Source organism: Vombatus ursinus, unplaced genomic scaffold, assembly GCF_900497805.2.
Source record: "Vombatus ursinus unplaced genomic scaffold, bare-nosed wombat genome assembly UNPS02011591.1, whole genome shotgun sequence".
Classification (NCBI taxonomy): Eukaryota; Metazoa; Chordata; class Mammalia; order Diprotodontia; family Vombatidae; genus Vombatus; species Vombatus ursinus.
In genome coordinates, this window is record NW_020951369.1 from 136,953 (window position 1) to 149,460 (window position 12,508).

A 12,508-nucleotide genomic window follows, 5' to 3' on the forward strand; every position below is an offset into this window, starting at 1 on the left:
TGTGTGTGTGTGTGTGTGTGTGTGTGTGTGTGTGTGTGTGTGTGTGTATGTGTGTGTGTAACCTGACTTATTCCTCCCGTTCTTCCTCCCAATCCTCCAATAGGTGAAAGTTCTTCTTGGTCATCGAGTTATTCAAGTTGCTTGTGGAAGTAGAGATGCCCAGACGCTGGCTTTGACAGATGAAGGTGAGAATATACTTTATCCAAAACTTAAATGGGTTGAAAATGTTATATTGATTTTAAATCTAGAGGTGGACCGGACCTCTAGTTTCATTGATATAGGGAACTCCCAGGGGAGGAAATGCCTTCAAAAATAATGCAGGTCAGCATCTCTCTATAACTTACAGTCCAGAGTTGCCCAGGAACACTGAAACATTAAGTGACTTACTACTAAAACAGCCAATATATGTCAGAGACAGAATTCACTGACATTGAGACTGGCTTTCTCTCGACAACACCATGATGCCTCTTTGATGTATATGTTTATTTCTTTTTTTTTTTCCCCACATAGGGTTGGTCTTTTCCTGGGGAGACGGTGACTTTGGGAAACTGGGCCGGGGAGGAAGTGAAGGATGTAACATTCCTCAAAACATTGAGAGACTTAATGGACAAGGAGTTTGCCAGATTGAGTGTGGGGCTCAGTTTTCCTTGGCACTTACAAAGTCAGGAGTAGTATGGACTTGGTATGTAAAATATTTTGCTCAGTATCACAGTTCCAATATGCTGGAAACATTAGATTTTTGTTTTGCTTTGTATATGAAAATAAACTTAATACTTTTTTTTTGGTTCAAGTCTTTCTTCCTCATGCTTAATTAACATTCTTCGGTTAAATCATGTTAAGATCTTGTGAATAGAATTATTTTCTAGTGAAGAGATTATGGTAATGAGGCAGTAGAAAAACTGCTACAAGCTTTTGTCGTTGTTTTATTTACTTTGTAGTTAAAATGAAAGTTATCTTAAGCTATTATAGAAGAAGCCATTTAAGAAATGAGCTAAAAGTAGTTTTCATATCTATTTCTAAATTTCTGAAAAAAATATGCCTATTTTTCCCCAAGTAAGTGAAGAAACCAAAAGTGGCTTCAGTAGGCATCACAAATATATTTTTTTAAGTTTTTTTTAAAAATCACAGGCAACACAGATAATTAGGGGCTAGACTCTAGCAAACCCAAGAGGCATTTGAGGAAGAGATTTTTATTACTATTTGATCCACTTTATTTAAAACTACAGACAAGTGATTTATATATGATTATTTGAGTAAACATATTAAATATTTGCCTGGTAGGATGAATTGAATTTATTTGTTCCCTAAATTTATAGCAGTCTTTTAAAAATGTCTTAAGTGCACTTAGATTAGATATCATCCTTAAGGCTGCTAGGTGACATAAAGGTAGTCTAGGACTTCAGTAACTCTAGGAAAGTCATTTAACCTCTCTAAGCCTCAGTTTCATCATCTATGAAATGAGTTTATATCAATATTAGGGCTGTACTAATATTAAACATCTACATGGCAGAATAAATGGAATGTGATGGTATTATAAAGTTATTATAGTTTTAATTATCCTATGGGTATTTAAATTAGCTACTGTTACATACTGTGATTTATTCTTTTACTAAAGTTCCTCTCCAGTTCTGCCCTGTTGTGTGAAGATGACCTTGAATTCTCAAAGCCTATGTGAGAGGAGAATAAGCTCTTATAGAGCCTACCAAGTTGAAATAGGCTTTGAGTTGGGGCCTGATAATGTTGATGGTCTATGTAAAGACCATTTTAGTTGAATATTTATATATAGAAAATGTAGAGAAGCTCATCACCATGATGTCATGAAATTTTTTGGTCTTAGCAATTCACAAATATCGTAAACTGAGATGTTGGTAGGTATGTTAAAGGAGGGAATACCTATGGTAAGAAAATGATGGATTTGAAGCTTTGAGAAATGTTATTGTTCTTTTTTAGGGGTAAAGGGGATTACTTTAGGCTTGGTCATGGCACCGATGTTCATGTCAGAAAACCACAAGTAGTAGAAGGACTACGAGGAAAGAAGATAGTTCATGTGGCAGTAGGTGCCCTTCACTGCTTAGCTGTCACTGATACAGGTCAAGTAAGTATGGACAACTTGCTTTTAACGTTTATGGAATGCCAAAACAATAGAAATTACATTGGTATTAGGTGTTTCCTTTGACTATATACTGTAAATCAAAAGTGGAAAATTCATGGCCTGCAAAACTCCCAACTTGAGACCAACCAGATTCAAATTTAATTGGGAGATGTTTAATAAAGTCAATAAAAATACAGTACAACAGCATGTGGCTAGTGGGGATTCTTATGTAGGATTAATGGCCTGCTTTTCTGTTTGAGAATGCTGATGATAAAATGATTATCCATAGCTATATTTTTAAAGAGATGTTTAAAACAGTAGGATTTGTACTGTTATGTATATTAATAGTTATTTTTAGGATTGCTAATTTTAGGATTACAGCTCAAACTATAGATTTGTGAAATGTAAAAAATGCTGTAGAGATTACCTACTAAATTATTTAAAGATATATCTTGTTAGGAATATGTGGTAGTCAGACTAAACAACGAAGAAGAAAATAAAGTGTATACATAGATCCTTATTAATATTTACAAAAAGATTGCTCAGTTAGCGTGATTCTTAGGATGTCCTACCTTGTTATACCAACTTCATTATTTTTTCTTTTTTAAAAATGCAAATGAGAAGTAAAACTAAGATTCTCAGGTTCTCAGTTAATAGTTTGAATTTCATCAGCATTTAGGCTTATAAGACCTTTACCACAGTCTTATGATTTATTTCATTTATAGCATCATGAAATCCTCTGTGATGATCCATCTTGTCAAAATTCAGCACAGTATTGACTTTTCTTCCTGAAGCTGTAATATTTAGACTGAAAGATTATTTAGAATTTAGTGATAAGCATACCTATTTCTTTTAGTTATTCAAAATTCTAATCCCCCTACAAAAAACAAACAAAAAACTTAGCTTTTATTAGTGAATAAAACAATATTGTAAAAGATTTTTTAATTTAATTTATTGAGGTGCTAGAATAAGTATTTTTAACATAAATAGATCTATGTAAAATAATTCTTTGTTTTAGAAATAATTGGTTTTTCTTTACAGGTGTATGCTTGGGGTGACAATGATCATGGACAGCAAGGCAATGGGACCACTACTGTCAACAGAAAACCCACTCTTGTGCAAGGCTTAGAAGGCCAAAAAATCACCCGGGTAGCTTGTGGCTCATCGCACAGTGTGGCATGGACAACAGTAGATGTAGCAACCCCATCTGTCCATGAACCTGTCCTCTTCCAAACTGCTAGGGACCCTTTAGGCGCTTCTTACTTAGGTAACATAGTTGGTTTGAATATAGACATAAGATCTTACAAGTGTGTAGTATATCCACTAACATTTCAGGGAATGTTATTGTGTGAATTGAGGTGTGCATCAGAGCAGAAAGAAAATTCCTTGTACTGTAGAAGAGGGTTTATGTAGTCAAAATGGGAATTTGTGAAAGATAAAATAATAGAATCTGCTTTCCTCTTAATGATTAGAAAGATTATAGCAGTTCATGTTCTCATGTTTAAAGAAAGGAAAACCTTTCTTCTTGCTCTTTTCCTGATTGTCTCCTTAATTCAATGACTAATAATAAAATGCCATATTCTGCATGATATATGTAAATTCAGATTAGTTAAACAGTTTACCAAATAATTGATAAATGCCTAATTCTGCAAAATCCTGCCTTTAATGAAAGGCATTGTCTATACAATGTTTGCTTATTTGTTAACTTATGGATGTAGGGTTTTATATTGTTTCAATTTTCTTGGGAAAGTAAATTTGTAGATTTTTCTAATGTAACCCTTCAGTTAGGAATATTAATTATTTCAGGTAGAATTTTTAGTACTTATAATTTGTGGTGTTCAAACATTTTGTCAAAGTGTTGAAATTTTAATGTGATAAGGGGAAAGTGTTTTTTAGGAGTAATAGTCTTTAATTTATTTATGTATGTAGATGAATAAAGTAAACGTTTATTGAGTCCAGGTATCCACTCTAATATTACTGAATGTGTGCAGCAAAATGGAGTTATTTAGAAGCTAGAATTAGAAAGGCAAAACTGTTTAGAAACAAATAATATTATCATTTTAAAATTAAGCACAAAATTTCCATTTCCATTTCTAAGGTGTTCCTTCCGATGCAGATTCTTCTGCTGTCAGTAACAAAATCAGTGGTGCAAATAGTTCCAAGTCTAATCGCCCTTCCCTTGCTAAGATTCTCTTGTCTTTGGATGGAAACCTTGCCAAACAGCAAGCATTATCTCATATTCTTACAGCATTGCAAATTATGTATGCAAGGTAGGTTTGTCAACTTATTTAAAAAACAGACTTACAAGCACTGAGACTTGGCATGTACACCTTTTCTTCATTGTTCAAGTAGATTTAAAAACCCTAAGTATGTTAGGACTATTAAATGTTATTTGTAAATGTTCCTTTTGACTTAGGAGGATTAGTACAATATTAGTGTATGCTATTTGGTGGCTAATGGTAGTCACCTTTGTACTCTAATGAGGTCTTTACCAAAGGCATGAACACGAACCAAGATTTTCTTGTACTTCTATTATGTTGATATATAGGAGAGACAGATTTTGTTGGTGGTGATTTTGAAGAACAGCTAGCATGATATCATCTCTCCTACAAACTGAATGTTTATTGTTTGATATTTGTTTCAATCTTTTGACATGAATTATACCAGAATTAAAGCTCATAACCTCAGTAGAAGTCACCCACCTCCAAGCAGTATACAGGTTGAAAATTTTTGGTCTCTTTTTCTTTCTTAAAAATAAATTTATTTATTTATTTTTAGTTTTCCACATTCATTCCATAAAATTTTGAGTTCTAAATTTTCTCTGCATCTCTCCCCTCTACCAACTCCAAGATGGCATGTAAATTGATAAAGGCTCAACATATACATTCATATTAAACCTGTTTAAACATTAGTCGTGTTGAAAGAAGAATTAGAACCAATGGGAGAAACCATGAGAAAGAAGGAACAAAAAAAAAGAAAGCAAATAATATGCTTCAATCTTCATTCAGACTTCATAATTCTTTTTTTTGGATGTGGACAGCATTTTCCATCATGAGTCTTCTGGAGTTGTCCTAGATCCTTGCATTACTGTCTGTCAGAGTTAGTCATCTCACAGTGTGGCTGTTACTGTGCACAGTGTTCTCCTGGTTCTGCTCATTTGCTCAGCATCAGATCACAAAAGTCTTTCCAGGTTTTTCTGAGGTCCATTTGCTCATCATTTCTTATAGCACAATAGTATTCAATTACATTCATATACTTGATCTCTTTTTCAAACTAAGGCTGGCTTTCATTGATAGCATCATCCAAAGCATCTCTGCCCTTCAAGAAAAACTCTTCTGAATGTCTTCTGGCCTAATTTTGGGAAAAGCTTACAAACTTGTCATTTTTATTGTAATTCGTAAATTTCATTTCACTTCAATAAGGCATAAATAGGTTTCCTTTTAGTCAAGAAATAAAATGTTGCTGTTGTAAAGCAATGCACTGTTTTTCTGAAGACTTAACATTTGTTGTCTGATTGAAGCACAAGTTTTAGACAATAAGAAGATCATGTTATACTTGTAGATTTTTATTTTTATTTTTTTTACAACCAGGAAAATGGCAAAGTGCACTAAATATTAAACTGAAATTTCTTTTAGAGATGCAGTGGTTGGAGCCTTAATGCCTGCTAGTATGATCGCACCAGTGGAATGCCCATCTTCTTCATCGCCCGCTCCCCCTTCAGATGTGTCTTCAGTGGGAAGTCCTATGAATGGTGAAGATTGTGTGATGACTATGGATGTAGAGGAAAGGCTGAGCCCAAATCCATGGCAGGACAGGAGAGGGGAGGTAATCAATCAATCGACTGTAGAAAAAATTGGTGATATCAGACTATCCAATTAGTACTTTATTTGTTGTCATAGGGGAAAACACCTACCCTGCAATGGAAGGAAATAGATAGTTTAAAGTTTATCAGCCTTAATATTTACTGACTGGGTGCAAATATAATTTCTATATTTTTACTATTTTAAATAGCCTTTTGTGTCTATATTGAAATAATAGTAACAATAACAATAACAGTAATGATAATGAACATTTATATATTGCTTATTTCATGCCAGACACTGTGCTAAGTTCTTTACAATTATTACCACATTTGGTCCTCAGAATAACCCTGTAAGGTAGTTGTTCTTATTATCCCCATTTTACAGATTGAGGAATGTGAGGCAGATGGAAATTAAGTGAGATTTGCCCAGAGTCACATGGCTAGTAATTATCTGAGGCTGTATTGTATCTGGGTCTTCCCAACTCCAGACCTCTATCTACTGCATTACCTAGCTGTATAGGGTATAATATTATTTTAAAAAGCTTAAAAATATTTTGATGGAAATTGACTTGTTTATTATGTCAAGGCCTTTGGAAGTGGTGGTTGCTGGTGGTGGGTTAAAGTTAAGGAAAAAAAGAAAGAGGGGAGCTATGTTATTTTAGACTATAGTTTTAATATTTCAAAAACATGTAGTTGCTCCTGGATTTTGTTGGTTTATCTTTCTTATTCTTTCTCTGCTTTAATTTTTTTAAACTAGGTAGTTTCTTCAGAAGATGCTGTGACTCCATCAGCAGTGACTCCCTCTGCTTCCTCTGCCTCCTCTCGACCATTTATTCCAGTGACTGATGATCCTGGAGCTGCCAGTATCATTGCAGAGACCATGACTAAAACCAAAGAAGTAATAACCATTGTTTTTAATTTACTTGAAAACCTTGATTTGTTATGCCAGCGGTTATATTCTCACATAAAACATACCTAAATCCATTTTTCAGTGTAAAGAGAATTATTTTTCATAAATTAAAATCTTATTTTGTCATCAACCTCAGAAATCTCCTGGGTTAAAGGATTAACCCAAGAATTATTTTTCAAAATACAAAATAATGTAGACTTACTACTCTCCTGTGTTGAAGAGGGAGATAGCATTTCCTTTTCTATAAGGGAATAGCATCGTTGATTATCAAGTTCCTGTGTCTTTAGCCCATTTAATTTTATATTAGATTATTATTATTATTCTTGTTGAAAGTCATGCAACTGCTGATTTTTTTTTTTAACAATTCCATACTAATCTTGTCTTTGTATAATTGCGTTTTCCTTTAATTGTATATCCTTTTGGTTATAGGGCCAAAAGAAGGAATTGACTGTTAAGAATTTATAATTTTAAAAATATTCTTAAAATATTGTTAAATAATTTAAAGTTTAAATTTACACTTACTAAATTAAACATCTTAACTTTTATATTTATACATGATTCAAAACTTCAGTATTTTTGCTAAATTACATTTGATTGCTTCTAGGCCTCACATGTAATAATGTACAATCAGATGTAATTTCTTTTTTCATCTTGAAGGAAAAAAGGCAGGTATATCATTACAAATTAATTGTTTTACTTTCCAGTGAAATTTGATTTAGAGCAATTTGTTGACTTGTAGACTTAAAAATAGTATTAATATTGAGCCACCAAGCTCAAATAAAGTGCTACAGTTGCTTAGAAGAAGACTTTTGGAAGGAATCATTGGAGGAGTCTAGACCGGATATATAAAATTATACTGACAGTATTTGGATTATTGTTGCTCAGTAGACCAAATCAATAGATATATTTAAAGCATATTGTATAAGGGAAAACCCCTGGTTTTGGCTTTATATGATGCAAATTCTTTGCGGGTGGAGCTCTTTTGTTGTGGATAAATTAGTTCCTAGATCTGAATGGTAAAATGATAGCAGAGATCTGCTATCAAATAATATGTTTATACTAAATACTAGAAAAGCTACCAATGTACTTTTGGTGGATGTATATTTAAATAATGAATTTTACTTTTGCTTACAGTGCTATGCTTAAAAATAGTACAGTGAAAGAATCTTGCAGTACATTTTTCGTATTGGATATTAGAATTTTTTAAAAGTATATTTATGCTTCTAGTTGTTTATTAGTTATTTGTTTCCAGATTAAATGCTTGGGGAATATTCTACAAGGAAAAATCAGTGATACTTGAATAATGTGTGATATTTTGTTTGTCCCACACATTTTATTTTGTTTCATTATTTTCATTAGCTGTTGCTTTCTTTTCTGGTGATATGCCTAAAAATTGCTATTGTTTTTGTGACATTTTAGGAACAAAGATAGAATTAGGAAAGTATTTTCATTCCTAAAAACACTCAAAATATTTGTGCTCATGCACCAGACATGGATAACTAGGTAGTGCAGAGGATAAAGTGCCAGGCCTGAAGTCAGGAATCCTCATCTTCCTGAGTTCAGTCTGACCTCAGACACTAGCTGTATGACCCTGGAGAAGGAAGCAGCAAACCACTCCAGTATTTTTGCCAAGAAAATCCCTAAAAGAGGTCATGAAGAGTTGGATACAAGTGTACAGCAAAAACCCAACATGGACATAATCCATTCTCTAGATAAGTCTCATCCAGTTGCAGCAAAGATTTGTAAGAAGTAGGAAGAAAGGGCTTGTTAATTTTAAGCATACCACTGTAATGAATAATTTCAATACTAGCTTGGTCACATTACTAATTTGATTCACTTTTCTTTATATTTTGAAGATTTACCTGGTAAAGTCTCTGTATTTGGTAAGACTTTGGAAAGAATCAATCAAGGCTGTTTAGAAAGTATAAGTTTATGAATGTGTGGCTGTTTAGGAGCCTGCTATCTATAAATGAATCATACTTATTGAATATTCGACTTTTGGGTATTTTGTCGTACTGTAGACTTTACACTGTAGAATAAAATTCATAATGTTCCTTAAGTGCTTTTTATTAAAAATTAATGCATTCATTATTAAAACATAGAACTATGTAGTTTATATTATGTTCATCATCTTTATTCTTTAATTTCTCAGGATGTTGAAAGCCAAAATAAAGTATCAGGTCCTGAACCACAATATTTGGATGAGTTTACTAGTCTCTTAGTGCCAGATGATACCCGTGTCATGGTTGACTTGCTCAAGCTGTCTGTTTCTAACCGAGCTGGTGAGAAGGGAAAAGATGTTCTTTCAGCTGTGCTCTCTGGTATGGGCACTGCTTATCCCCAGGTGAGTTAAAGCATGTATTAGAAATATCCCATTTTTTTTCCCATTTTATTTTTCAGTTGTACTGTACTGCTTGATTTTTCCCAGATTCTTATTGATGTAACTAAAGAGTCACAGGAAGGTCACTTATGTCGCTTAACCCAATAAACTCTAAGACTGAAAATTATAGATAAGTTGCCATTTTGCATTGATAGGTAGATTGCCCACAACAGGTGTTGTACCCAGCTGATGACATCACAGGTCTAGATTCCTCCTCCTCTTCACAAAAACAAAAAAGAGTGTCACTTGGCAATTTCACATATGAACATCAGTCAGAAAATTTAGAGGAAAATAAATTATTTACAGACCCCAGAAAAGAAACTTCTTGACAATCAGTAGAAGGTTCTGACCATATCTTTAGGAAGCCAGGTAATTAATGAAATTATTAGTTTTTGAATCCTAGTACTTAAAATTTTGCTCCATGGGGAATAAGTACATGAGGGAACTGCTCACTGATTTTCTAGTGGCAAAATGGGTGCCCTTTCTTGTTGACTACTTACTTTTTACTTATTTATTTTATCCATATAGTGTTGATGCTGACCTATTTTTTCTGTGTATTTTACAGAATTTTAAGAATATTTTAGAAATTAGAAATTCTTAACAGTCAACTCTTTCTTTTAGTCTTACAACCAAAAGAATATTCAGTGAAAGGTAAATATAATTATACAAAGACAAGATTAGTGTGGAGTTGTTAAAAAAAATCAGTGGTAGCATGAGTTTCAACAAAAATAACAGTAACTTTTCTAATTAATGCATTTTTATCCTATTGTGGAATACTAGCAGAATTGTCTTTAACATGTTTAGGGAGACATAGAATTATGATTTCCATGAAGACCACTCTTTCCTCCTTTTTTAATGTAGTATTGTAGTAACTTGTTATTAAGTAATTATGGGAGAGCAGTTGTCAGGGTGACCTGGGTTCAGGTCCTACCTCAGGCATACATTGGCTCTGAAAACCATGGGCGAGTAACTTAACCTTCTTAGCTCCTCTAGCAGCTCTTTAAGATTATAACTTGGCTTCCCTTCTCCAACCTTGTCATATCTAAGCGCAACTGCTGGTCCTCACAGTGTGCCAGTGTGCCTAGGTCTCATCTCACCAGCTTTGTTAGACATCAGTAGCCTGGACAGTAGTAAGCTTGATGAGCTCCAGGCCTTTGTCAGGCTCTCCCAATGGGAACTGGGCCTCCTGTATGCCAAGTCCACTTCCTCAGAGACTAGGTAGAAAGTATAGATGGTAAAATTAAACCCTGTTCCACATAAAACTAGATCAGAAGAAAAGATCTTGGGGGCAAAAAACTAAAAGTAAGAAACCAAAGGAACCCCTCAAAACCAGAGGAATCAGAAAGTGGGTAATTAATAATTAATAATAATAGTAATTAATTATTGAATGAAGGAACCAGATTCTGATTTCTCCCAGGAAAAGGGGAATGAACCTGTAGAGCTAACAGATGAGATGATGGATCTGGCTAATGAAAAGAAGGTGGTATTCACTGAAGCTCTGAATAGTGAACTTTCGAGAGCCATTGAATTACTCAGGGAGACCGTCCAACTGAATTCTTATTTGTGTATTTTATATGCCAAGAGATCAACTATCTTTCTAAAACTTCAGAGACCAAACACTATCAGAAATTGTGACAGAGCAGTTGAAATGAACCTTGACTCATTTAGACTACTGAGAAGAATTAGTCCATGATCTTTCCATGGTATGTAAATTGGACTATGATGAAGAAGTCAGTATTATACTGAGGAAAGTTCATCCAAGGGCCCAAAAGAACGTTGGTGAAAATACAGAAGAAACACTGAGGAGTAAGAGATCAAAAAGAAAAGAAAGACAGGGTGAAGAAGTCCCAGAAGGAACCTCAGACATCCTAAAAGGAGAAGGAGGCCCAGTGAAATGTGGGAGCCAAGTTTGGTCATTTTCCTGGAAGTGTGACTGGGAATTTTCCAGGAGGCATGCCTAGTGTAGGAGGGGCTATTCTTGGAATGGCAGGCCTGGCAGAAGGGCCAGAATCTAGAAGTTCTTGTAGCCATATAGGATTCAGAAGTTATGGTGGCATTCCAAGATGTGGCTCAGAATCCAGTAAACGTGTCAAATGTCAGAGCAACTACAATGTTATGAATCTCATCATCAAATTGTCAACCAAACTGAAAGTCAAGCATAAATGACCTTTTTACATATAAAACCTTTATTGAGAGAAAAACAACCCTGATCACTTAATGGATCATGCAAACTTACACCTGCGATCCTTTAGAGACGAAAGATAGTATTCATTGAAAATAATTTCCTCTTCTTCCAGTGTGATAGAAGCAATTTTTATAATGTTTGATTGGCTGTTAGTCTAGTCAGATATTTTCCTACTCAGAATCACACACTTGAACTAGAAACATAAAAGCATTTTCCTAAAAAATTTCCTTAAAATTATTTACAGGAGAAGAGGAAAGTAGTGCATAAACTTAATTTCTTTACTAATCATTTTGGCTTTCTCTAGGACTTTAGTAGATTTCAGAGTGCTAAAGACTTATTCAGTAAATTGGAAAAATTAGTCCAATCAAGTAAAGGTGAACAGTCTTCATAATTAAAAATTGAAAATAGGTTTATGCCTATTGGGGTATTTTGATTTTTTGTTCTTTAAATGCTGATGAGTTTTAAAAATTAAAAAAAGCAACAAAACAACATGCTTATTTTGATGGCAATATTAAATGTAGGACCACCAGCATTTTAGTAACTACTCAGGCAGAGACTGGAGTTTGCAGCAGTGTTGCAGCAGTTTTACCAAATTTTATATATCATGAATATGCTTTACAAAGTTGGAGGTTTTGCGAATAGGAACAGAGTAACCAAATGCTACAGTGATGTGGAGGGTATGTTTATTTTGCAAATACAGCTGTAAGATTGGGTTACCACCATACAATCTTGGCTCCTTTCTTGTTCAGCATGTCATTATAATAATTTATCTTTCTGTGTAGGGAAAGAAGTGTCCTTTTCTTTCTTCGCTGATGAATACTGATTTTCTTTCCTCAACAACAGATACCTGGCCCGTGTTTTCAGTTATTTTCCCAATCTATTTTTATTGGACCAAAAATAGCTTTTTCAATCAGTATTATTGATGTTTAGTCTTTAAAGCATACTTAATTGGGTAATCATTGCTGAATATTTGATTTAATGTAAAATGTAATCCTTACATTCTGTACATAGGCTAGTTAGCCCTTAAGCTTCTTATTTGACCAAGAGATTTCATTTAATTTAGTGGGAGCTTGGGAATCTCAGCATTGCTTATCTTTCTGTACTAAAACATGGTCTTTCACTTTGGAAATATCATTTGG

At 33.9% G+C, this 12,508-nt stretch overlaps 1 protein-coding gene across 1 annotated transcript in view; it reads left to right on the forward strand.

The window, feature by feature from the left end:
- HERC2 (HECT and RLD domain containing E3 ubiquitin protein ligase 2) overlaps window positions 1–12,508 on the forward strand; it is a gene marked incomplete at its 5' end in the record, with an annotated part of 200,575 nt that overhangs the window by 128,713 nt on the left and 59,354 nt on the right. The window contains 8 exons of the mRNA XM_027856650.1: window positions 104–185; window positions 511–682; window positions 1,951–2,095; window positions 3,134–3,359; window positions 4,191–4,362; window positions 5,728–5,917; window positions 6,652–6,792; window positions 8,957–9,148. Coding sequence (XP_027712451.1) covers window positions 104–185; window positions 511–682; window positions 1,951–2,095; window positions 3,134–3,359; window positions 4,191–4,362; window positions 5,728–5,917; window positions 6,652–6,792; window positions 8,957–9,148 — 1,320 coding nt within the window. The remainder of the gene's footprint in view (window positions 1–103; window positions 186–510; window positions 683–1,950; window positions 2,096–3,133; window positions 3,360–4,190; window positions 4,363–5,727; window positions 5,918–6,651; window positions 6,793–8,956; window positions 9,149–12,508) is intronic.